The sequence below is a fragment of the Motacilla alba genome, chromosome 3 (genome assembly GCF_015832195.1).
Source record: "Motacilla alba alba isolate MOTALB_02 chromosome 3, Motacilla_alba_V1.0_pri, whole genome shotgun sequence".
Taxonomy (NCBI): Eukaryota; Metazoa; Chordata; class Aves; order Passeriformes; family Motacillidae; genus Motacilla; species Motacilla alba.
Window position 1 is genome coordinate 83,015,555 of NC_052018.1, and position 27,265 is coordinate 83,042,819.

The 27,265-nt window shown below is 42.8% G+C and overlaps 1 protein-coding gene across 1 annotated transcript; it reads left to right on the forward strand.

Annotated features, from left to right (window-relative positions):
- Positions 1-1,600: 1,600 nt before the first annotated feature.
- On the forward strand, positions 1,601-27,089 carry CMTR1 (cap methyltransferase 1). The gene is made up of 23 exons (XM_038131007.1): positions 1,601-1,769; positions 5,084-5,226; positions 5,954-6,112; positions 6,552-6,644; positions 8,091-8,162; positions 9,414-9,508; positions 9,613-9,685; positions 9,879-10,077; positions 12,614-12,732; positions 12,988-13,084; positions 14,278-14,410; positions 15,349-15,528; positions 15,937-15,993; positions 16,946-17,003; positions 17,657-17,725; positions 17,891-18,022; positions 18,521-18,643; positions 19,348-19,439; positions 20,049-20,117; positions 21,528-21,575; positions 22,152-22,264; positions 22,813-22,921; positions 24,644-27,089. The coding sequence occupies exons 1-23, from the start codon at positions 1,640-1,642 to the stop codon at positions 24,774-24,776; spliced, it is 2,496 nt and encodes an 831-aa protein (XP_037986935.1). The 5' UTR covers positions 1,601-1,639; the 3' UTR covers positions 24,777-27,089.
- The last annotated feature ends 176 nt before the right edge of the window (positions 27,090-27,265 follow it).

The following is a 27,265-nucleotide window of genomic DNA, read 5'->3' on the forward strand; positions in this document are numbered from 1 at the left end:
TTATCGCTCTCTGCAACCCCCATAGGAGGGTGTAGCCAGGAGGGGTTCGCCCCTTCTCCCAGGCAAGCAGGACAAGAGGACGCAGCCTCAGGCTGCGCCAGGGGAGGTTTAGACTGGACATCAGGAGGAATTTCTCCACAGAAGAGGCGATTAGACATTGGCGTGGACAGCCCAGGGAAGTGGTGGAGTCACCATCTCTGGAGGTGTTCAAGGACAGACTGGACGTGGCACTCAGTGCCATTGCCTAGTTCCCATGGTGGCGTTCAGTCATGGGTTGGACTCGATGACCTTAGAGGACTTTTCCAACCTAAATGATTCTGTAAGAGGCCGGCGGTGCGGTGCAAGGGGGCGATGGGGCACGGGTGGGGATGTAGAGGGGTTTTCCCTCACAGCTGCGGGGCTCCTGAGGGACCGGGTGTCCCTAACTTGTGCCTAATTTTGCACGGTTTGAAATTTGTCGGGAAGGCAGGTGCGCTGAGGGACCCTTAGTGGGGTGTGGAGGCTGGGGGTCTTGATAGGGAGCTGGCAAGGAGTGAGCTGAGAATGTTGGTCTCTCATTTGGCTCTCTCAGAAGAAATATAAAATGGCTGGTTTATTAGAGATAAACAAGAGTAAAAAACCAAAACCCTCAATTGAGGCAAGAGCAGATAAAGGTGAGTTGTCTGTAACAGAACTTCTGGTGGAAGGGAGAAGATGTCTTAGCCATAGTGCAGAGAGGTTGTGGGATCCTTTTGCACTCAGAGTGGTGGGGATAAAGAAAGGATTTGGCCTTAAGCTGCCTTGCATGTGTTTGTGGAAATTAATTTGATAACTAAAGGTTTGAATTGGTGACCTGGGGCATCTTTTATAACCCAACAATCCTATGTAGAATAATAAATACTAATCAAGGTACAGTTTCATTTTTTTTTTCCAGTAGCAGGGAGGTTTTAACTGGTGTGCTAAGCATTTTTGCCTTTAAATTTTTCCCTTTCCTTGCTTGTTGTCTTCTGCAAGCCTTCCAAGCTGGCTTCTATTAACTCCATCTTAAGCATTAGAACTTTATCTGAGTTTATGCAAAATTTATCAGCCACATCCAGAAGCTGATATTTTGCCAGTGATTCCTGGTGAAAAACACAACTGCACGCACAACTTGAGCAAACATATTTAATAAAGTTCTGTTATAAAAGTCATGCAGGAAAGCTCCTTTATTAATTAAGATTTGCAGAGGTGAGATCAGAGTAGTTTGGAGTCTTGTGAGAAATTGGTTCCACCTTGCATATTCTCCATTAGATGGATTTGACATTTTTTTAGTGTGTTTGGATAAAATGAATCTTTGATTCAGTAGTAGTAATGAACTGCCATATATTTAAGTTATTTAACTGTCTACATCTGGGTTGACTTCATCTACTTGCATTTAGGGATAAGTAAGTTGTAGAAGTGATTTGAAATTCATCAGTTATAGGGGAATTTCCATATCAGTTTCCCATTTGATTAGATCAAAAGAAAGACTTTAACCTGAAGACATTTAAGTTGAGAAGCCTAATACTAAACAGCATAACATGATCTATGCCACCATGCTGCTGTGCATTACAGAAAGTTATGCTTAATGTTTGCCAAGTGTGATCATCTTCTTCTTCTTCTTTTAGCATTTCAGGAAAACATGAAGAGAAGGGCAGAACCCGAATTTAGCATCCCCCAAAATAAGCAGAAGAAGAGGATAGAAGACTTGGGATTAACCCTCAGTTCTACTTCAGATGATGAAAATCAATTTAGTAATCATACTACTCAAGGTAAGGTTGGAGATCTGGAATGTGCTGCTGCAGGGGGTGTAAATAATAACCAGGAATTGAACCTACATCTCCTGAGTCCTGATTGATAGCCTGAATTTCAAGGGTATACTCTCTCTTTAGGAAAAAAGCTACATTATTTCTTTTCACAACCTTGGATTGGTGTGAATTCTCTTAGGCTTTTAAAAAAATTTATGTAAACCTTTTAATCTGGGAATTGTATGAATTCAGACATAGAAAACTGGATTTGAGGTAGATGACGTGTATGATCCAAAGCTCTAAACATTCTTGTCATATTGATCTTTTCAGTCTCAGCAGTTATTTCTGGTTTGGAAACTCAGTACTGAGGCGTTGTGGGTGTTAGACCATGAAGAAGCATCATAATCCTAATTTTGTTTAAAAAGGAATAAATAAATCAGTAGTCTTACCACATTTCTGCAGATGGGAGAAATTGGGATGAATACAATGGGGCCAGTTGACTGGGGCTTCTACGTTGTAGAACCATCTCTTATGCTGGCTCAGTGTGATTTTGCCAGGGGACAGAGTTGTGAGAGTTCACAGGCATTTCTTTGCAGAAAGATCCTTTTCAGAGTTAACTCATTGCCTACTTTTTCTTGGAGTGTGCTTTCTCACCTGGAGTTGGGATATACCACAGATGAGGCACGTGACCCACACAATTGGTGTCACTGTTGTGGGACCCTTTAAACTCTCCCAAGATGGTAGGGAGAATCTCTCTCTTCAGTTTGCCTCACTGTGTGCCTGCTGTGTCATAGTCTTAGGATTTCTCATGGTCATGAAGTGTTCAAGTGCCTGGACACATAAATAACCTTCACATTTTCCTGGTGAAAATGGGAGGGCATGTTTGTGGAAGATGAGTGGGCTGGTGTGGGAGTAGCTGTAGTTGCAGGGTATAGTGTGTGTACCTGTTTGACAAGGCCCAAAGTGAGGGAGGAGGCCAGAGGTGCAGAATGTGGGAGCTGGGGTAGAGAATGCTCTGTGCACCCAGGGCTGAGCTAAAAAATTCAAACGGATGGTTTTTTTCATTTGTTCCCCCCTTTTGATTATTGAGTTCATACATGAATCAAAATAGGTGCAAGCCTTAGTGTTAAAGAAACAAACTGATACAGTTCAAGGACAGTATTTTGGGTGCAGTTAATTAGTTTATTAGTCTATTACACCCATTGTGGTTACTAATGAAATAAGAGAGGTTGGGGAAAGAATTGATTTGAGGTTTAATTTCAGCTGAGCATGGCTTAGTAAAACTTAAAAACAAGAAGAGTTGTGAAGGGACTCCATTGAAACTTATGCAGTAGGTAATTGGGTTTAAGGCACTTTATGAGTCTCTAGAAAATAAGACAGATAGCAGTTAGCAAAAAGTTAAAAAGCAGGTAGCAAAGCTAACTGAAGCTGTGTACCAAAGAAGCAGAAAGCAGTAACTGACCCTAAAGCAAAAATCCCTTGTAACTGTGTTCTTAGGTAAAAGCTCTGTGAAAGAAACAGGAATATATCTTGTGATAGATATTTGAAAATCAAGATGTGTATAGAATGTTGCAAACACAGGTTGAATCATAGCCTTCCTTGTCTGGAGCTGGAAGCCTCAAATGTTGATACTGTAAAACTCTAATGTAGTACTTATGTGGGGCACAAGTCCTGAATCTTAAAAACTGATTGCTCCTCAACAAGCACTGAGGACACATTGAAAGGGTTTTAACTACACTTGTATATTTTACGGTGGTGTCTTTCATTTTTACTTCACTGTCTTGTAATGGCCTTTTTTTTGCCCATTTTTCAGTTGATTCCTGTTACTTCACTGATGCTCAGTTTTCCAGAACAGGAAAATACAGAGATCTGTGAGTTGAGAGAGAAATAGTCTGTGTTTTTTCTTAAATTAGACAAATCTAAGAAAAGATCAATTCTTCTTTTTAAGTATTATAAATCTTTTGGGGTTTTTTTTAATACTTCTGTGGAGCTAAATTGTTCCTTCCTAAGAGATAAACAGAAAACAATCAACTCTGCTAACACTCTTCTGTTTTATGTCAGGACAACTTTTGTAGTTCAACTTCCCCTATTTGTACAAACCAGCACAAAATTATTTCTAGCACTTGGCAAACAAGGGAGCTCAAGAGCCAGAGGGCCAACACTGACCATGGCTGTGCTTGCTGTGGATTGCTGCTCCTGTAGTCTGTATGAATTAGCTGTAGTAAGAAACTTGTGCCACTGCTTCATCCTCATAGTGATATTACCTCAGGAAAAACAGAAGGACTCATTGGATCGTAGGGCCTCCCTGGGCATCCAGCTGGTACAGAGCAGGCTGAGACAAATGAGACTACCATGATTCCTGCCCAGATCCCAGTTACATCCTGTCTGGAGCGAGTAGATTGGGGTGTTTCACAGCTGGAGAGCAGCAGTGAGGACTATACAGCTCATACAGGCCTAGGTTCTTATCAACTAGATCCCAGGGTGGAACTGGGCACAGACAGAGCTTCATTATTTGATGCCCACGAAGGTTCTGGTGCATCAGTTTCTGGTGAGGAAGGTTTATTTTGAGTGCTTGCTATGTATGTTGATATTACCTTGACTGAACCATTGACTTAAGTTCTTCCTCAAACCTCTGTCAAGGTATTTTAAAGAAGATTGGTGTCCTCTGACCTTATCTTTCACTTAAGTTTGTATATATCTGTAAGCTCTAGAGGTGAAAAATGCTCTCACTTGCTGTGGTGAACTTGGGGATCCTTGCTATTTAACTGGATAGTGGGTGTCTAACTGAAGTATAATAAATTTAGCTTTCTCTTCTTTCTGCCGTGTTGGCCATTTGGTAGTTGCCTGTGTACTTGATGTGAATTTTTGGCTAAGTTAGGGATGGATTTACACTTGTAGTTAGATAGGATATGGAAGAAAATTCAAAATGTTTCATCAGGGTGTAATTGTCACTATTCTCAGGAGAGAATCCCTGTGGACCTTCTCAGTTCCTCAGGATCATTGTGAAGGTCAGGCCCACCACAGTACTACTGTGGTCACGCTGTGGCTGCTCTGCTGTGTGATGGGGTTTGCCCAGCCCTTTGTGGGGCCTGGAATCCATGGGGTCAGAGAGGTTGTGCGTGTCCCTGAGGCAACAGGGAAGATAAGCAAGTGTTGGTTGCACAGGGTATCTTATATTACACCTGCATGCTTCCTGTAACACATTTGAGATACTGAAGTGTCCTCTGTGTGTGTTCAGAGGATTTAATGAGTCTCACTATATTCTAATGTGGTTACAGAGATGTCTTTCTTCCATTTTATTTTTATTTTCATTCTCACTTTTTTTTGTTTGTTTTCAGAATCTTCCAGTAGCACCAGTGGGTCTGACAGTGAGAGTGATGAAAAAAGACCAGTCTTCAGCAATGAGTTCAAACAAGACTCTCTTGTGGAGGGTACTTCATCTCGCTACTCAATGTATAACAGTGTCTCCCAAAAGCTTATGGTAGGTCAAAATAGTTTTGGACCAAACTATTAAGAACTGATGAGAGCAAAATTAAAAGACCAGTTCGTTATAAAAAATACTTTGATTCTGATCCTCTTTGCAGCAGGGTTCTCTGTCTTATTTCCTTACTGTCGTGTACATACATGACATTGACTGCATCCCCGCTTTTTATTATTGTTCTCTTATTGCTAAAATTTACTGATAGAAAAGCCTGAAAAACTAGCAGGTAATGAACATAGTTCTTTTAACCAAAGAGATGTGTATGTGTTTCAGGAGCAGTGTCCTGCATTTCTCCTCTGAGTTTTAGGTGAAGTTTTAACTGGTATTTGAAATGCATGTGAATGCATATTCACAACAAAGAACATCATCACAACATTATTTTTTTCCTGTAACAATGTATTTTCTTTTAAACCATCCATGCTTACTGAACCCTGTGATGAATGGCTCCAGGCTTCTCACTACTTTGCTCTCTGAGCAGGCTCTTCCCGCATTACTGAACCTTTTGCAATTTGCTGTCATCTCAAACATCATTCTAGTTTTTTTGTGTCCTGCCTCAGTGAAGTGAACTCACTCGAAAGTCCTGAAAGCTGCAGTTGAGATTAAAAATGCTCAGTGCCTTCAAGTCACTTCAGGGTGATGTGCCATTTTCTGCACTACTCTTTGACCTTAGCTAGTACAGAAACTCAAGTCCACTTGCCTCAGAGTGCTCCTTTTGCTCCCTTTATAGGCCAAGATGGGCTTCCGGGAAGGAGAAGGTCTGGGAAAATACGGCCAAGGCAGGAAAGATATTGTTGAGGCCTCCAATCAGAAGGGAAGGAGAGGCTTTGGCCTGACCCTCAAAGGATTTGATGGGGAGCTCAATATTGATTGGCAGGATGAGCCAGAGGTAAGTGTTTTCTGTTTTAAGCCCCATTTCTCTTGTTGTGTTCAGCAAAAACTGGGGGAAAGAATGTGTAAACTGTGGTTTTTCTTGGCAGTCTCTTTTGCAGCGTCTCTAAACTGTACTTTGAATACTAGACTTCTGTTTTGCCTTGATTTTCACACGCTAATAAAGGGAAACGTGGTGACGTTGTTTTTTGTTTTTTGTTGGGTTTTTTTTTTTTTTTTTTTTTTTTTTTTTGTGATGGAGGTGTTTGAGGTTGTTTTTAATTTTAAAAATAAATAAGACATGTTTTAGTCCAGGAGGAAAAAGTTCTACAGTTGGCACTGAAGTCATGGCATAATCCCTTATGCTAGCATTGGGAGGCAAACTTTTGGGGAGCAATTAGATTTTATATTTTTCTAGTAAAAACATCTTTGGCTCTTCCCATGACTTGTGTTTGCAGCCTAGTGCCTATGAGAAGGTGGACTGGTGCCCTGAGTGTACCACAGAGATCCCAGATGCTCAGGAGCTGAAGGAGTGGATGACTGTGGGGAAGGTAATTTTTTATATCTTAGTACTTACTAGCCTAAAATACAGCAGGATACTCAGCCTGGGACAGTGGCCATGTCAAATAGCTGCAGAGTAGCATGAAGTAGTTTAGCTTCCTGCTTAAAGCAGATCCAGCTAGATCTGATCAGGTTGCTCAAGGCCTTGTTTAATGGAGTTTTGGGTATTTTCAAGGATGGAAGCTTCACAGCCTGTTTGGGCATCTGTTCAGTGTTTGACAACCCAATTGACAAAAAAAAATTTACATATGGCTAATTAGCATTTTTTAATGTGGCTTTTGTCCATTGTTTCTTTTCATGTCACTGTACATCTCTAGGAGCCTAGGTCAATCTTTTCTGCCTTCTGTTAGGGACTTGTCCCATTGTTAGGTCCAGCAATAGGATCTCCCTTTCTGCGTTCTGAACAAACTGTTTGTCCTAGTTTAGGGCAAATTTGGGAGAAAATCTGCAAAAGGAGGCCCCTCCAGAAAGCAAACCCACACAGCCCCTCCCTCCAACCGGTTCGGGAAGGATTCCTCGGAGAGAAGTGGAAAGAACCTGTTTATTTAACAGGCACAGCACCCCCCAGCACACAGAATGAACAATACCAGATGATAACACTCCTTCACCACTCTGAAAAGGATGACAAATTCAGAAAGTCTCTCTTGGGGGGTGGTTGCTCTGTTGTCAGTCCCTCCGGCGCTGGAGATGGCTGCTACAAGCCACGAGGTGCAAGCTCTCGGTGTTTCCAGGTCCCAGTCCAGAGCAGGTTCAAGTAGTTCCAAAAAGGGGAGGAAAAAAAAGGGAAAAAAAAAGAAAAAAAGGAAAAAAGGAAAAAAAAACAGTCCAGGGAAAAAAAAAATGGACTGCTTAGCTAAACTAGCTAATGAGCAGAAGCAGAAGCAAAAGCAAGAGCAAAGCAGGAGCAAGCAGAAGCCAGAGCAAGAGCAAAGCAAAAAGCCCAGCAAAAAGCAAAAGCCGCACTATGTACTCCCTGTCTCTGTGTCCCGCCAGCCGTGGGGGAGCGGGCAGATAACAAAACCCAAAACAAAACATTCACTCTTCAGAGCCAGTCTTGAAGGCACAGAACATAATATCCAGCATAAACAGAACACACAAATGGGGATACAAGCATCATAACGTCACCCTAGGACACTGTTCTCCACTTTTTCTCATACACCAGGTGCTTTTTGATGCTTGTCATTTTGCTGGCCCATTTGCAGCTTTTGTTCCAATATGTCCGTTCTTATACTGGGGAGTGCTTAAACTGGATACAGGATTTCATATGTGATCTCAAGATGTCTAACACAGGAGAAAATTCCTCAGCCTAATTGCCACTTTTGCTGATACAGCCTAGTGTGTGATTGGCAGCCTTCATCCATTATTGGTACATGCTGCATTCTGAAATGACAATATCATGCTTGCTAATTGCTCCCTGTGCTCTTGTCCTGTTGCAGAGGAAGTTGATGATTGAAGATGAAACAGAGTTCTGTAATGAGGAGCTTTTACATAATGTCCTGCAGTGCAAGGTGAGCCCCCTTTTTAGAGAGGAACTGAAATTATGGGGAAGCAAGTGAAATAAATAATTAAAGAGGATTGAGTGGTTGACAAGAGCTCAGAATGTCCTCTGTCACCTCGATGTCACTGGGATGACCTAGCATCCTGTTTTTTACTATCTGTTCAGCAGTCTGTTTTGAACCTCAGCCTTCTGAGAGATTTTCTTGGTATAACTCCTGCTGGAAGCTAAGCCCCCTGCAGCTGCTCACCCATTTCCCACCAGCAGGACTGGGGAGAGCATGGAAAGGGTAAAAGTGAAGGAAAGTCATAGGTGTAGATAAAGGCAATTTAATAAGTAAAGCAAAAGCCACTCAGTGGAAGGAAAGCAAAACAAGGAATTAATTCACTGCTTGCCATGGGCAGGGTGTTCAGCCATCTATCTTCAGGAGAGCAGGGCTCCATCACATACAAGAGTTACTTGGGAAGACAAAAACCATCACTCTGAATGTCTTTAGCTTCCTCCTTCTTCCCCCAGCTTTATATACTGAGCATTATGAGGTATGGTATGGAATATCTGTTTGGACAGCTGGGGTCACCTGTCCCAGCTATGTCCCCTCCAACCTCCACAAGAATGCATTCCTCACCTACTTGCTGGCAGGGTGGCATGAGGATCAGAAACGGTCTTAATGCTGTTCAAACTCTGTTTAGAAGTAACAAAAACATCTCTATGTTTTTAACACTGTTACCATCACAAATCCAAAATGTATCTCAATACTAGCTAATATGAAACTACTACTATGAAACAAATTAACTCTACCCCAGCCAAAACCAGCTTAGACATGATGGAAAGCAGTCACTCGCCCTTAGTCCGACTGAAAGGCTGAAGGCTTGACTAAACTAAGGAAATGAGCTTCCCTTCTTTTCTTGTCTGTTCAATCTTCCCTTCTAGATTTTATCATGCCCCTTGTATACTGCAGTAGAATGTGTGTGTATATATGTGAAAGAAATACTTTAGGCTGGGACTGCTTTTGACTGCTAACCATATTATCAGGCTCTGGAGCTATCAGTACAGAATTTGTCAGTGTTATTAAATTTGCTTGAGAGCTGAGGTGGCTTAGAAGAAGAGCAAATATCATTATGAGACAGAAAAACAATTGGTGAACCAAGTCCTGCATGGGGTTTGCTGTCTAAGGAGAGAGAAGCAATAAGATAGGAAATGTTGATGCCTGCCTATCCCTCCAGCCTGTGCCAGGTCCAGCTGAGCCTTGTTTCTGTTTGTGCAGAGCGTATTTGATGAGCTGGATGGAGAAGAAATGCGTCGGGCCCGAACAAGGTCTAACCCCTATGAGATGATCCGTGGAGCTTTCTTCCTGAACAGGTTTGTAGAATGTCTGGTACTGTAGTCCCTTTCCCATGTATGTCCATTTTCAGCTGTAGGAGCCAAGGATGAAACTTATCAAGGCCCTATTTATGTGTTCACAGGGCTGCAATGAAGATGGCAAATATGGACCACGTCTTTGACTACATGTTTACAAACCCTAAGGACTGCCAAGGGGTGAGTTCCTCTAACTTTCAAACAGCAGTGTTTTCTCAGAGAATGTGGAAGGTGGGAAGAAAGGAGAATCTTTAGGGTACTGGGAAAACAGGTCCTTGAAAGATTCCTCTGAGCAGTGTGGTTTATGATGTGTATGGTTTGACTGACGGGAGCTGTTACGGGTCAGTAGAATTTCCTCAGTTTCCTTTTGCAGGTGCCTTTGATAAAGGAGTATGATGCAGAGCTGCTCTACTTTGCTGATGTGTGTGCTGGTCCTGGAGGCTTCTCTGAATATGTCTTGTGGAGGCGGAAGTGGCATGCAAAAGGATTTGGCATGACCTTGAAAGGACCAAATGATTTTAAACTCGAGGACTTCTATTCTGCTTCCAGTGAGCTCTTTGAACCTTATTATGGTATGTAGTGCACCCATGAGTGTCACCTGATGTTTTTGCTCGTGCTGCAGCCTCTGTATTAGTGGCAGGACTGGTATTGATACCAGCAGGGGGATCTAGGAGAAGCCTAGGGAACCATTTTGCAAGGTAGAAGGGGGCTGTCATTGGAGAAAAGGGTTGAGATTGGTGAGCTTTCATATCAAGTAATTTTTCTGACAAGTAATTTTCATTTTTTCAAAGTCATTTGCATTTATTACAGCCTGACGTGGGAATGTGTTTCATTGTAGCAGTTGATATTTGAGCACTTTGCTTATCTGAACACTATAGAGTGCTGAAAGATTGCTTGGCAATGTTTTTCTCACATTACTGATCTCAGCCTGAAACATGGTGAATGAGACGACTTGTCATAGAATCATAGAATTGTGTGGATTGAAAGGGACCTAAAAATCATCTAGCACCAACCCCCTGCTGTGAACAGGGTTACCTTCCATGAGACTAGATTGCTCAAAGCCCCATCCAAGCTGGCCATGAGCAGAGATTGGGCATCCACAACTTTTCTGTGCAATGTGTCCCAGTGACTCATCACTCTGAGTAAATTTCTTCTTAATGTCTATTTTAAATGTACCCTCTTTCAGTTTAAAGGCATTATGCATTAGTCTATCACTATATGCCCTGATAAAAGGTCCCTTCCCATCTTTACTGTAGCCCAGTTTAGGTAGTGAAGGGTGCCTAGACTCCCTAGACCCTTCTCTTCTGTAGGCTAAACAGCCTCAGTGTTCTCAGTCTGTCGTTATGGGAGAGGTGCTCCAGCCTCCTGATGTGCCCAAAGATCTATTAGCAGAGCTGGAGTTAGACACCTCATTTACCCAACTGTCAGCATGTTTCTGTATCAGACCTTCCTAGCTGTGCTCTCATAATTGATTGTGGGCTCTTAGTAAAGATAAATAAAACAGATTTGGGCTAGAGGCTGTATCTGAATCACTGTGACTAAATGAGCTGCTTAATCCAAGGAGGTTTGTTATGTTAACATGTTTTACCTTGCTTTGAGACAGACTAAACAGGTGTACACAGACAATTGCTGCATCTCATCTCGTGCATTGTAACTTGTTAATCTTGATGATGTGTTTGAGCCCTCTGTCTGCCTTGCCTTCAGGACTAGGAGGGGAAATCCAAAGATTGCTAGTATTCGTGCTTCTTATTTCAGACTATATAAAAGAAACTGGAAGGTGACTGTTGTGTAGATCAGAGGGTTTGCTTTTCTGTTCTTGTGCCTTGTGTGGTTTTTTCCTGTCCACCACTGACTCTTATTGGCTGCCACTCTTGACACACTGACCAGCCCTCAGTCTAAGAGCTGACTATCAGCTCTTAGGCAATGGTTAAGGATTAGATCTTGGTTAAAGTGAAGGTTCATGGCAAGGGCAGCAAGGCAGGTAAACACCTTGGCTGCAGTGTTTGGATCTTCATAGTTTGCGGCAAACTGGTGTTATGGAGAGGAGGAGATGCCTGGAGAAATTAATAGCCCAATGATTTTGATTAATTTTCTTGATCCCTTTCTGTTATGCTATAAAGTCTAGTGAAGTGTGTACACACTAATGGAAAGGAAGTAGCCTGCCATGATATTTCTGTTGTAAATGGTAAAATTCTGTTGTAACGGTAAAAAATTCCAGTGTCACTTTACTTATTGACAGGAGGATTGTGGGGAGTTTGGTTATTGGTTATCAAAACCATATCACGCATCCTGATCTCTTCTGCTTTCTAGTCCTCCAGCTGAGCTAATAGAATCTGTAGTTGAAGATGATTTACAGGGTCTAATACTAAATAGAAATTCAGGCTTACTTGAGGCACAACTGGTGAGCTCTAGAATACACCTTAGGTCAGCTTTCTAAAACACCAGCTGGGGGACAGTCTAGCTCTCTTTTAAAAGAGCCATATGGGAAAACTGTATGAGTATTTGTGCACAAACCCTATGTCTCTTTCCCTACTCCCTTTATAAACTTGTTCACAGTTTTTTTGGGGGGGTTCCTTTTTTAAAGCCCATATTACACTGTGCTTGATAATAGACTGTTATGTTTCTTTGGAATGATTTGAATTCTTAGTAGAAGGCTACAAATGCACAATATAAAGAATTTTGCCTTGTCTGTAATAACATGTTTTTAGCCAGTAAACTGTGCAGTGAAGTTGAATCTTACATTTTCGGTAGGTTCAGCTAAGTGCCACTCCTGCTTGCTTGGATGAGAATACTATGTTGTCATATAGTCTTCATTTGTCTTGTGCTGAGGCTAATGTACAACTCATCATTTGAGCATGATTATTGAATGGTCTTGTTTCAGCGCCCCAACCACTCAATCTGAATAATTTTTCTCAATTAAAAAGAATTGGTCATGAACAAGGGACTTTTCTTTGATGGTGAACAAGGGACTTTAACGTTTATTCCACCTATCAAGGTCTTTGTAATTTCTGACTAAATGTTGATTGAATACAATAGATCATCTGCACATACTGATCTTTTGTTTGTACTTGTAAATGTGTTATTGATTGTCTCCTTTTTTTTCTTTAGGAGAGGGTGGGATTGATGGAGACGGAGACATCACTCGATCAGAGAACATTACTGCTTTCCAGAATTTTGTTTTGGACAATACTGATCACAAGGGAGTGCATTTCTTAATGGCAGATGGGGTTGGTTAATTTCTTTTTCTTCATGCACTAAAACAAACCCAACAAAACGGATACCTTTGTCTGCATACAATAGGGTGTTTGACATGTGTAGCTACAATATGAAATTCTACAAGCCTTGCCATTAAAATTCCTGGTGCTGATTCTTTTACTTTAAACAAACAGAAATAATCATGATTCCATGATTTAGTTCTTCAGAATCCTTTGCTTGACCAACAGATTTGTGGAGATACTAATCACATGCTATGCACTTTGCAGGGTTTCTCAGTGGAGGGTCAGGAGAATCTGCAAGAAATCCTGAGCAAACAACTCATGCTTTGCCAGTTCCTCACAGCACTGTCCATTGTCCGGACAGGTATGTTTTCTTCTTTAATCTTCCTCCTTCTCTAAGGTGTGGGTGGCACTGGGGAACATTGCTGTACAATTTTTATAAGTGCTTTGGAAGTCTGCTCTGCCATGAGTTGCACAGAATTGAATGTGTATGCGTGAATCCTGAGATGGTTGTCACTAAACTAAGATATCTGGTGAGAAAAATAAGCTAATCTCTGTCTGTTTTGCTTTTGATTAAAAGCATGAGCTAAAATGCATTAATTTAAAGCACTTAATTTGTTGGGTTATGTAACTGTCTTGGGGGAAGGTCATGCAGTGTGTTAACTGGACAGTCTACCTGAGATTTATGGCACTAGCTGGACCAACTTCCTCAGTATCCCAGCTGATTGGAACAGAGTGGTGTTTATCCAGTTCTTTCTTTCCTCTGACTTCTGAAGGCTTTTCTCCTTTAAATCTGCCATCTGTGTGATAAGAACTAATGATGCCTTACCCTGTCTTAGCTGCACCTCATTGTTGCTAAATGATGGACCTTACCCCGTGTCTGATTCTGATGGCTCCTTGTCTTCCACTGAGTTTAGTTAGCCTTTGGCGCTGATATAGAAGACAAATTGTAACAAAATAATAATTTGTATCTTGTGCCCTATGTTTAGAAGAACCTGAGGCAATGATCTACTAAGGAGTAGTCTGAAATGTGGTGTGAAAAAAGGGGCAGCTTTCCTTTAAGTCTTCCCTACATGGTTAGATGATAGCTTTTTGCTTGGGGAAATTGGGAATCTTGGTTGAAGGAGAGGGGCAACACAGACTCTTTTCTCTCTAGATGGCAAGTTGTTCCGTTTAGGTAACATCTATTAGTCTTGTCCTCTAGTCTGAGGTTCCTTGTATATATATATCAGGGCTCCTCTTCCCTGGAGGCTTTGGGATAGCATGCTGCCAGGCTGTAGGGCATAGTCTGGGCCTGGAAGAGAAGGACTGGGGGCAGACAGAAGGCTTGCTTGTGAGACACCCTACATAGCAATTAGATTCTTGCCAAGGGAATGCTTTTCTCCCTTTACTGCAGACATAGGGAAGATGTTTCATGAAGTCTTGCTAGCCCACTTCATAACTGTGTTCTGGATGCTGTTTAATTGCACAAAACCCCTGTTACTAGTTCTGCAGAAGGATGGAGAAGTTTGTTTTCTTGTTATCTGCTGGCATCAGTGTACTTCCTCTTTTTTACAGGAGGGCATTTTGTCTGCAAAACCTTTGACCTGTTTACTCCATTCAGTGTGGGTCTTGTTTATCTGCTGTATTGCTGCTTTGAGAGAGTTTGCATCTTTAAACCTGTGACAAGCCGCCCTGCTAACTCGGAGAGGTGAGATGCTTGAGCATAAGGGTCTACTAAAGAAAACAATCCTCTAAATACAGTGATAGATGGATGTGGGTAAGCCTAGTGGAGGCTTTGTGACCTGCCTCAATTAGCAGCTGTCTTCAAGGAGGAAACATTTTAGATGTTTGGTAAATTATAGACAAGGTAAAGATGATATTTGCCAAGTTGCTGTTATGGGAAGGAAGCTGTGGAACTGGGTATGTAACAAATCTTGTTTTGAATGAAACAACTATGGTTTCAGTGAAGCCAGAGGATATATGAGAGGTTGGACATGAGCTGGCACTGTGTGCTTACAGCCCAGAAAGCCACTTGTATCCTGGGCTGCATCCAAGGCAGCCTGGCCAGCAGGATAAGGAAGGGGACTGTGCCCTGCTACTCCGCTCTGGTGAGACCCATCCTGCAGTGCTGCATCCAGCTCTGGGGTCCCCAGCACAAGGAAGGACATGGACCTGTTGGAGCAAGTCCAGAGGAGGAAAACCAACATGATTTCAATGATGGAGCACATTTCCTATGAAGAAAGGCTGAGAATTGGGATTGTTCAGCCTGGAAAAGAGAAGGCTTAGGGGTGACCTAACTGGGGCCTTCCAGTACTTGAGGGTACTGGATGATCTTTAAGATCCCTTCCAACCCAAAACATTTTATGATTCTGTGATATGATCTGTGTTTTCATTGTACCTGTCAATTTCAGCAGAATTGATTTACTACTTGAGGGAGATATGTGGGGGGGTTTACATAGGGTTGCATTTCCCTGTCTTTCCAGAGCTTAGGAAATGTACGATGACTCAGTGATAGGTCAGTTTGCATCTTCCTAAGGATATTCAGGAGGAAAGAGTTCCTGGGGTATGGGAGGCTCTCCTTATGATGGCAGCGTGGCAGAAAAGTTGGCTGTGTGAAAGAACTGATCTCTGTGCCTTGCTCTGCAGGTACGTGGTGTGCAAAGGCCTGAAGTCAGGGATTGAAGATGTGCGGGATTACCTCTTCACAGTGAACATCAGACTCAACCAGCTGCGCAATTCTGACGTGGATGTGAATCTAATTGTCCCACTGAACGTGATCAAAGACAACCAGGATTTCTACAATTACGTTGTCCAATCCAATGAAAAGTGAGTTCCTATGGGTGATGAAGGCTGCTGGCTGTAGGCAGATTAATTTAGCATGGCTTTCAGGTGTAACTTCCTGCACTCATGGAAGTACTTGTTGATGCTGCCACACTGCTCTGCTTTTGTTCCCTGAGAGGCTGAGCAGAGCAGGGGGACTCTGTGCAGACAGAAATGCTGTATTACTGTTAGTGACTGTTTGGCCTTAGAGTACTGTGTAGAAAAGAAAGTACTGCCTAATTTGTTCCAGTGATCTTCCTGTCAGTTTGAATCATGTTGGCTAAGATCCCTCATTGCTCTGTGAATCAGACTGGCTTCCCCCTGTTGTCTCAGTACTCTTTCTTGTTTTGAACAGTAGAACAATGTTGGTGGTGATTAATTTGCTCCCTGACTAAAACTTTTCTTCTCTTTTAGCCACTGCAAAGTTCAGATAAAGGCACTAGCCAAAATTCGTGCCTTTGTTCAAGACACGTGAGTATATTCCTCTTCCTTTTGGTGCAGACTGAATTAACCTACTATTAATGAATTGTTTTGCCCTTGTCTAATAAGTTGTTGATTTGAGCTGGTACTTGTCTTGGCCTTTGGAGCTAGGAAAGTGAGAAGTGCTTTTAGGTGGCTCTGTTTGTGTCTCCACCTGAGTTATTTGCAGAGGTGTGTGGGTGGCTGGAGGAGTCCTGAAAATTGATGGTGTATTATCACCCTTGTTGAGAAGGCTTCCATGCATTGGATGATTTCCAGTTACCATAAGTGAGCTTGCTTTTTAGCAGGAATGTAAGCAGAAAAATAACTTGCAGCTGGTAACCATCCAGAGGTAACCATCCAAGTTGAATAGTTCATAGCCATTCATTTTTCCAGGGGAATTCAAAACATCTATGTTACAGACCTAGAATTACCTAAAGTTTGACATTAATTGCTTGCATAAAAATAAAGCCATTTCAATGTTTACCTGCAATGGCTTTTCTGCTCAGGCATTATCCAGACATAATATGTGGTAGAAAGCTGAGTGAATATGGTAGTTAGAAATTGTCTTAGAGCTGATTCTACGTTGACACTGTGTTTTGTATGGCCTTCAGCATGTTTTCACTGTTATTCTTAAGTAGGGCTGTGTACCCAGCTCTTGGAGATTAGCACAAGTTTGTACAAATACATAACTTACTGAAAATATTTCTACCCAGTAGTGCTTTCATGGAATGAAGTGATGGCTGATAGTCAGTAGTGCAGACCATGAAACAAAGCTAAACACAGGAACTGGAGGGTGGGGAGGGAAGGCAGCATCCTCTTTCACAGAACCCTTTGTGGAGCAGTTCCTGTTTGTTATTCTCAAGCCAGATGCTGAAAGTTCCAAATTTTATAAGGCTGGGATATATAATGCTGCAAGATCAAGGAGTTTCCACCATCTTAACAGTCTGCTGTCTTTCTTCAGAACTCTGGTTGAGCCACGTCAGGCTGAAATCCGAAAGGAGTGTCTCCAGCTATGGGGGGTAAGTAAGGTGTCAAGCAGGCAAATTGTGAAGGTGTCCTTGCTATAGTGAAACAAGAGTGGAGCTGCAGTAGAGATAGGACTTTCTAGACAGAGGTTGAGTATCTTGACTTGTGGGAAAGTCAGAAGCCATTTCAAGCTGTTATGTAATCAAACAGGATGTCCCTGATTTATTGTGTATGGCTTAACTGAGCAGGCTTCTTTGCAGTTTAGAATATTTCATTGTACATAGAGTGAACTCAGCACCTCGATCCCAAGCAGCAGAGCTCTCTAAAAGGTCTTGTTTTATGAGTCTGCAGTTTCTGTTTCCTAAGCTTTTGACTGCAGTGGGGCCATAGATATGGCAGTTAGTTTCACAGGCTGATGGTGTGTCTTTGATGAAAGGATATTTCATCAAAACATGCATGACATCAAAGGTTGAGACTAAATCTTTCTGGAGTTGCTGGTTGGTTTCTGTGAGATGTGGTATGCCTACATTAAATTTCTAATACAAGTGAGACATTTTATTTGCCACATGACATCTCTTCTTCATCTCGAATCCCAAGAGCAGGAGTTTCAGGGGCAGAATGTCCTGTCATATATTGAAACCAGAAATGTTCCTTTGAATGTGCCAAAGAATAATACTCAGTATCAATTGTTTGAATTTGTTTTCAGATTCCTGATAAGGCTCGTGTTGCTCCTTCATCTTCAGATCCCAAGTCCAAGTTCTTTGAGCTGATTCAGGTGAGAGCTTGCCAAGAGTCCTTTCATACAAATATAAATCTTTTTTAATATTGTAATTAAGAGATGAAGAAGCTAGTGCTGGATTATTGCTTCATGTAGAAGTTATGTTTACCTGCCTGTTGATGTATTGTGTCTATCTTGCCTTTTCTATACTTTGCTCTTTAGGGCACAGACATTGATACCTTCAGTTACAAACCCACTCCTCTGAATTCCAGCACACTGGAAAAAATTCGCCAAGTGTTAGATTACCGATGTATGGTGTCTGGAAGTGACCAGAAGTTCCTCTTGGGGTTAGGGGTAAGTGCTAAGAACAGTCCAGGAGTCTTGCTAATTAATTTCAATGCTACTATTCTGCCTTGCAGTTTCATCCCATCTTTTTCTGTCCCCAAAGGCCTAAAAGAATCCTCATCAGCAGTACCTGAGACTGCTAGTTATTTATGTTTCTTTCTTCTGATGTCACTGCCTTTCACACTAATTAACCCTTTTTCTGTAATCTCAGCCTACACAGAGACCTGCATTCCTGCTAGTGTCTCTAATTATCTTCACTATCCTTTTAAAGGTGTTCTATTTCTGGTTCTTTGTGTGGGTGTGAAAAGTCACTGGTGGATTAGAATTGGTGTTTTTGTTCCTTTGCTGTAGAGGTTAAGGTACTTTCTTAAAACTTATGACAAAGAAACTGTCTGTGACAGCCTAGGACAAAAAGATTCTCTGAGGGTTGCTCTGCAGTTAGAGGTCTCTTCTCCACCCCTGCCCTCAGGAAGCTTTGGCTGAATCTGACTCTGTCTTTATGTACAGAAATCACAGATCTACACCTGGGGTGGTCGCCAGTCAGACCGCTGGACAAAGCTGGATTTGAAAACTGAGCTGCCACGAGATACTCTTCTCTCTGTGGAGATTGTTCATGAGCTGAAAGGAGAGGTAGGAGCCTACTCTCTCTTTTACCATTTTGCTACAAAGACCAGTTTCACTTAATCTCTGTATGATACTGTAGAATAAATGTTCCTTCCATCAGTGCCAGGTACAAGGTGGGGTTTTTTTTGTATATCATCTTTCAAGTAACTACTTTGGATTAAGTTCCTTCCTTCTGTCCAGTCCTAGAAATATGTGCTTTCAACATTGTTTTGAAAATATTCTGGACCTGATGTGTTGCTGTTCTAAGTGGAGCTGCATGTGGCATTGCCACCATGACTTCATGTGTCTGTGGCTCTGTGGGTACAGAACTGCTCAGTAGTGACTGCAGGCTATGGGGAGAAGATCCTTGTGGTATATTTACAGTGTGAGGTGAAAAATCCCAGCTGCCTGGCAGTTTCCCTGTCCTCTTGCACCTCAGACAAGGATACTCTAGTGTGCTGGGCTTTGTGATACCTGATAAGGCACAGATAGCCGGTGATGGCAGCCGTGGTCTTGCCCTCTCTCTCCCCTAAGACAAAACTGGGTATTTGAGATGCACCAGTTCTTGGAGGATGCCATGTTGCTGTATAACGGGCAGCAGGGAATTTGTGTTTCTAATATCTGGAAAAGTTCCTTCTTGCTAGAAGAGATGTCCTGTCAAAAAACAGGCTATAAATCAAAGCTGAAATATCAACAGTGTGAATAATCAATCTCTGTATTGCCCTCTTTAGGGGAAAGCCCAGCGAAAAATCAGTGCCATCCACATCCTCGATGTCTTGGTGCTGAATGGCAATGATGTTCGAATGCAGCATTTCAACCAGAGGTATGTAGGTTCTGGAGAAGCTTTTTTCTGTATGTGTGTAGGAGTGACTGGGAAACAGTGTGTAGACAAAAAGCAGAATGCTGAGCACAGGGAGACAAGTGCATTCAGCTGAAACACTTCTATAAAGATGAACTGTGAATGAAGCTGCTCTGAACTGAAGTACATATAGGCTTTTCCAACTGTATCTTCTCTGTGTATGAGGGCAGCTCTAGCTTCTTTCTTAGTGTAGGGTGAGCCAGGCATGGCTAGGGTAATCTGACCATTCTGGGAATATGAATGAGCTGAGAGAGAAGGAACAAGCCCCTCTGTTTCCTTCCTCAGGAACATAATTTCTCTGCTAATCCTGCTAGCCTGATAAATATATCAGTGTTCATCAGCATGTGGACTTAGAGAGTAAGCTATGGAGACTCATTTGTAATACATAATAGGCACTATAGGCACTGGACACTGAATTGGGAGGGTGGAGTGAAAAGAATTCTTGCTAGACCCATTTGCCTAGCAGTCTGCGTGTCCTGAGTTGTCAAATCACTTACTCTGTTGAAGCTGTTCTGTACCTGCTGTGCCAAAGGCCCTGTTAAATTGCTGGGTTCTCTTTCCATCTTCATTCAGGATTCGGCTGGCAGAGAAGTTTGTCAAAGCTGTTTCTAAACCCAGCCGGCCAGATATGAACCCCATCCGGTGAGTGACACCTCCTTCCCTCAGCCTCACTGGCTTTGGTGTCAGTGTGGAGGACACGAAGAGAGTTAAGTTTCAGGCTGAAATTCATAGTTCTGTTATGTTTCTTGGGAAGAGGCTAAAAGCTTTTTATATATTTAAGGTAAATATTGCTAATGGAGAAGTTGTGCCCTCCTTTCACATGTCAAACAGTCACATTTTCATCATAGGTAGATTGGCTGGTGTTGATTCCAAATATGTGTGATTGTAGGTCTAGCACCCAGTGAGCTTAATCATTGCAAAGAATTCTGTCCTTGTCTGCCCTGAAGGGTCAGCAGCAGTACAGTGATGCTGACTGTTAGTAAATGCAGGACTGACCAGCATCTCTGAGGACAAGGCTTTAGTTACAATCCCCAGGACAGTTCCCAACAAAGGACTTCAGCTTTGGTTGTCTCCTGGCCTTCTATTTCATTAATTCTACTGCAGTGTAGCATAAGAGCACCACTGTGAAGGCATCAGTTACGTATTATGGACAAAACAGCTTCTCATTCACAAGCTGAAGTGCAGTAATATCATGAAAAAATCTGGAGGAAGGGAAGGAGGATCTTCTCCTTGATGTCTTAATGAAAGGTAACGAGTGGAATCTCTGCCTAATGACAAACGGACAGTTGTAATAATTGGAGGAGCCCAAAATGCTGGGGAAGGCTGAAGGTGAAGTGAGAAGGAGAGCTGGGGAAATGGATTGTACAGGGTTCATTTGCTGCTTTTGTGGAAAGGTGTTAAAGTCTTCCTGCTGTGCTCTTTGAAGCCTAATGCTTGTAGCAGTATGTGGGAAATGAGTGGTTGGAGTATCCAATCAGAGGCAGTGCTTTTTTAACTTACTGATTGTTTTTCTGCGTCTCAAAACAACAAAACCAGTTTGATGTAATGACAGAATGAGAACTCAAAAAAAATCTTTACTGATTTAAAAAAAAAAAAGCTATTTTTACCTCAGGGTAACTTAACAAGTTTGTTGCATCTCTGAGGATAGGAATGGTGAAGATCGGATTGTTTAATTTTACTGTGAGGCCAGCATGATGAGGCCAGGACATGCCTGGGACTGACCTTGGTCAATTTATCTGATGGGAAAACAAAAGCACCTGACTTTCACTGTTTTCACTGTTCTGTATAGTCAACCAGAGGTAAAAACGCACAGCTTCCTTAGCAGCAAGGATATTTATCTGCTGCTTACAGCAATTCAGCCATGGGCATGCAGTGTCAGGTTTTCTCAAGCCAGGAAAAACTAGGCACTGAAGCATAAGATAAAGAAGGGTGAACCTCAGTTGAGCCTGACTCCCTCATGCTGTATAAAATCAACCATTTGGCTGTAGCAGGGCAGAAAAAAAAGCGCAGTTTAAATTTTTTTGAAATAATGTTTCTGTCTTTTCTTCCCAGAGTGAAGGAAGTGTACAGATTGGAAGAAATGGACAAGATTTTTGTGAGGTAAGCAATGGGTGCAAATAAAACATCAGGGCCCACTGAGGTTATCAGTCATTGGTGCCACAGCAATGGGAGGGATGTTCTGATCTGTGCTAGTGGGGTCATGGAGAAAGAGCTGTTAGAGCTCATGGTGGCTGCTGATCCTGAGATGCTGCTCACTCAGAGCATCATTCTGCTGCATTCTAATGCTGTAGATGTGGCCAATGCACTTCGTAACAGTTGGAGTAGCAACAGTGCCTGAGTTTGGGTGCAGAAGTATCAGTGGCTTCTCAGTGGCTTGAAAGGTCAAGAATTCACACTTGAAATAGGAACCCCATTTAGATTAATTATGGAAGCTTATCACAGATTTTTCACCACAGCACTCAATTGGCAGCCTGATCTAGACAGGTCTGACTGGTTTCTCTTGTCCTGTGTGGAAAGGCAAAAACCCCAATTTTTCAGGGTGATGATTTGATCCTGTCCTGTGCAGTGCTGTTCTCACTGTGTCACTCTGGAGAAGGGGGTGCAGATGGTATGAGGTGTGTACAAGCACCGTAAAGGAAGAAACGCTCTCTATCACTGCCTTCTCTCAACACTTAGGTTAGAGATGAAAGTCATCAAGAGTTCAGGGGGAATGCCCCGGCTGTCCTACACTGGCCGAGATGATCGGCATTTTGTGCCCACAGGACTCTACATCGTACGGACTATGAACGGTAGGAAGAGAGAGTCCCCACTCCCTCTCAACTTTTCTTTGTCTCTCCAAGTAAAAAGTACTGACCGGGCTTGCTCATCCTGGTAACATGGTAAAAAATTAATGGCAATATTCGAATGGCTAGAGATTAAGTGTTTGCATGTAATGAGGGTAGCTTGGATTTGGGTGAGGTTTAGGGTGTTATATGTAAGTTTTTCTGTTGTGGGTTGATTAGCTATCATGTGGGTAATTCCATTTATTTACATGACTGACGACCTTCTTTTTTAATGAGATCATGATTTTTCATCAAGATGTTTTCCAGAGTAATAGGAAGTGGAAATACCCTGTTTCAAATGTCAGCTTCTAAATCGAGGGAGAAGGGATTTTTCTCAGTGAATAGAGAACAGCTTGGGAAGCAGGTTGTCTTGGGAGAAAGAAGGAAAAAGGAGTAATGGAAGGATCACAGTTATTATAGATTCCTCCTTCCTACTTTTACTGTATGTGTATTTCTTCTGTGATTTTTTCCCTCCCTTTTTATTTTCTACCTGATCCCTGTAACCCCTCTGCTAGATCCCTGGACAATGGCATACAGCAAAAACTTCAAGAAGAAATTCTTCTTCAACAAAATGACCAACGTAGCAACGTATAACCTCCTTCCTGAAGCCATTGCACCCTTTCAGTGAGTATGAGCCAGACCTGAGGTTATGGACGTGTATGTGTCTGCCAGAGTGTGTGTGTGTGCGCGCCTGGGTGTTTGGAAGGGAGCTCTGCAGGGCTGTGTCCTTGCAGTCGTTTGCAGTGCAAGTGCAGCCGATCACCAGAAGGGTGTGCTGCAGGAGCTGGCACCTTGTCAGGCTTTCAGGAAACTGCTGATGTGGAATCATGGATTTTGCAATTAATGGCTATGAATAACGAACATGTCACAGCTTTGTTCCGCTGTCTGCAGCAGACTCCAAGTTACTGAATCTTCTGCATGCGGGGAAGTAGAAATTGAGCCCAGCAACTGTAGTTTGCTGCATCTCTGTATTTAACCTGTTTGGTTGGAAGTTGCTAATTTAAAAACAAATCCCAGTTCATTTAGCCCAGGCTCTGGAATAACCTGTGGGAAGTTGGGAGCTTTTTTTAAAGTGAGTGAGAGAGTAAAACAGTAGCTGCTTGGGAAAGGATGGAGTGGCTTGTCATTGGACAATTATTAACATTGTGGCTGCTGAAAACCACCTGTACTGAGTACTAGGCTGAGGGCATTACCCAAGTACAGCAAATCCTGAGTCTGATGCCTCAGGACTCCTGGGTAGAGATGTTCTGCACTACCACTATTACCCAGGACTGTGCCTCTGAGTAAGAACTTGACATGAAATAGCACTCCTGATTTTCTCACTTTGAACCTCCTTACCTGTCTTAGAGCAGTGCTTTCAAGAAACCTTAAGCCTTTCTTCATGTGGTGAATGGCAGAACAGGCTTAAAAGGAGAGGCACATGATGCCTTTTCCCTCAGCGTTTCAGGGTGGGGTTAGCTCTGCCTATGTATTCTGAAATAGGCCAGCATGAACCGAGAGGAATGGCTGAGGAGGTGGAGGGAGTGCTTGTGTGGGACTCCAGAAGGGATGTGTTGTGGTTAGTGAGCACTAATATGTCTATAATTAGCCACTGACATGTGCTCTTGTCACTGTGCTAGTACTGCTTTGTTAGAACAGAAGCATTAAATAAGCTATGAATATTAAGTGTCAGTAATTGTACAAAACTAAAGGCTGCTGTGTTGGCAGTAATTAGCAGCTCTGATTTCATTATGGCTGGGACTGTGTCCATGCAGTGAGGGAGGGCTGTGCTTGATGGATAGAGTGGGAGATGGCATTGTAGGAACAGAACTCTCAGCAGCAAAGCGGGGCTCAGTTATTTCACATTAGGGGAAAGAGGGAATGGTCCTAGCTGCTTTTGTGCCGTGGGAAGTGCTGTTTGTTTGCAAAGCTCCATAGGACAGCTGTTACTGATTATAGTAGGTATGTGGTGAGGGATTAGGTTGCTGCTCCTGGCAGACTTTCTAAATTCTTCATTAAGGTCTTTCCATTGCCTGCAATGACAGTTTCATCCTCTGAGAAACTTAGGGGGAGGTAGGGTTTTTCCCTAGTGACCTGATTCCTTCCAGCAAATACTGAACTGAATTTGAGTGAAGCTGGAATAACAAGTTTGTTTCCATGGAAATCTCTTAGGCTTGGCTGTTGCTGTACTTTGAGGGCTGTAGAGTTTGTAAGGTGAACGAATGAATGCACTGGTCTTTTCTAAGGCACCTGTTCTGAGTATTTCTGTGTGGCTCCCATAGCGAGGGCAGCTGTCTCTCGCTGGGATGGAAGTGTTTTCCTTTCCCTTCCCTGCCAAACTAATCTTGTTCTCCTCTCTGCCCACAGTGTCTGCCATTACAGCCGGCTCTTCTGGGAATGGGGGGAAGGTGTCAAAGTGCATGACTCTCAGAAAAGACAAGATCCAGAGAAGCTATCAAAGGAGACTGTTCTGTCTTTCATCCAAGCACACTACCCCTAACCCTGCTCTCTTGAGAGTGCAGGGAGGGGCTGAGCCCAGCTTGGATTCTTCAGGGACTGATGGGACTGGGAAGGCTCCACAACTTCTATCCTGATATTCTCCAGAGCTGATTTCCTGGAGATGATCGAACCAGAGGGTGGTATGCAGAAGGCACAGGATGAGGCTTTACCCTGGTAGTGTATATAAGAGTACAGCCCAGGTAGCACCTGGTGCCAGAGTACCTAAGGTGACTCCTGGAGCCGAGGCCTAATGTCCTTTTGTCCTGACCTACTGCATGTATGAGGGCAAGGGGCTGGAAGCTTTCTTTGCTCCTATTCAAACATTCAACAAGGTTTATGGAGCTCTGTGTGTGCCAGAACTTCCCAGGCTTCTGTTTCTCTTACAGTGTGGGAAGGAGCAGAGATGTTTTGATGGCAGAGCTGGGCAATAGCACACTGAAGCAGCCCTGCATTGCTCCTGGCAGCTGTCTCCTTGGCCTTGTCAAAGACTACACTATCCAGTGGAAGGTGTAAAATCTTTGGCAAGCTGTGGGCAAAAGTTATATATTCTTGTCGGTGTCTCCAACACTTCTGTTTATCAAGGCACTCAGCTAGCCACTGGCAATTCTTATGTGATGGTTCCCTGTTGGACAAAGGCCAATGCAGGTGATGAGTACCGTTCCTGGCATAGATCTGATGTGCTCACACCTCTGCAAGTTGCTGTGACAAGAATTTCCTCTCTCCAGGTTAGTGACTGATGCCAAGCCAGCAACCTGGGCTAATTTGTGAAAATGTACCATGGTTGGTGTATGTGCTTCATGGTACTTCTGAGACCAAAGTGCTTTGATTCTTGGTACTCAGCATTATTACTTAAACCTTCAGCGAGGAAACTGGATGTGGGAGGGAAGACACAGAAAAGCTAGGATGCTGAAGTCTCTGGAAGAAATTATGGGAATGTCTAATTTAGTTAAAAAGATACAGGGCTTCATTAGAAAGGTATCTTAACTTTAACCATGTAGGTTAATAAGAAGCAATCCTGTCCCTTGACTGTGCCCAGTGGAAAGGTTACCAGACTTTCCTTTTAAAATATCAGTGTGGCTTTGAAATCCTCTGTATCTCTCACTCTGGAACTGCATCTGAGGTGAAGGCACAGAGCCAGGAAACTCCTCTCAGTATGGCATTTGTGTCAGGACTTTTCCATGCACTTCTGTGCCAGGCTCAAATTTGGCTTCTGTTGCATGTTTTACCTTCACTTCTGGCTTCCATGGCACTTTGCCAAGTCTTCCACATAAATCAGAAGATAACACATAGTTGAATGCTTCGGGACAAATAGCAAGAGAGTCCCATTTTTGTTTTGTTTTGTTTGTTCTTGGCTTGTTTTTAAACACAGATTGGCAGTAGGGAGAAAAGTGATTTAGGGGTTTGTCTGAACTGTGCCTTAAGGAAAGCTATAGTTCTAGCATCTATAGCAGTTGTTTAGACTGTGTCTTTTTCTCCACATCCATATGAATGATTTGAACAAGCCTGTGCAGCAAAACATAGAAACTTTGACTTAGACACAGGTCTGTCAAAGCAGTTGAAGGATTGCAGGCTGTTAATGCATCCTCTTGGCTGATCTGTAGACCCTCTCCTCTCTCAAACATTGGTAAAACATGTACAAAAGAAATGGTGGCTCTTCCCCTTAAACAAGAGGTGTGTCATTAGTAGCTTTGTCTTGGCAGAGGCACTTCCATGAGGGACGGGGAGCAATCTCTCCCGGTGGGCAATAAAGTACCTCAGCCTCTGGTGTCCAGCCCTGTGTACAGTTGGCTTTTTAAACCAACCAGCAATTTGAGATCTAAGGACCTCTGTGGACTGCCTAGAGGCTGTTCCAGTGCCAGCAACGCATGCTGCTCCCTCTGCCAGGCTCCTTTGCAGTGTTGTGTCCTCAGCTCAGAGCTTTGACTCCTGTGGGCTGCCAAACAGAAGAGTGACTAGGAAGTAAACTAGGATCAGTGTAGGCCTTGGAGGGTACAAAAAAATCCTGGTCAGTCTGCAGGCTAGCTTTTATGAATGGATACTTCGTTTACTCAGTTGCTCATTTTAATTTGCTTTTATTTTTATTTTTGATGCACTGAACCTTGATTCTATCTCCCTTCAAGAAGGCAGGTATGAGCCACCAAGCTACTTGTGTCCCTGCTGAGGGATTACGTTGGGAAGGGCGGGTGAGGAAGGTCTTGTTGAAGGGAGTGATTATGTATGTTAATTGCACAATGTATTGTTATTAGGATTTGTATCATTTTGTGTTGACTTCTATGCTTTCATGTTCTATTACCAATACAGCCCCTTTACTTCACAGCAGTGCTTCTTTCCTTTGCTTCCCACAAAATTTGGGCCAGCAGTGTCTGTCAGTGTGGCAACAGAGAAATGCCAGCAGAATTAAATTTTCAAGGCAGTCCTTTTAAAAGGTTTTTGTGGCAAGTTTAGAGCATTGGAATTGAGAGGGCATTACAGGGGACGGTCTCTGGCACT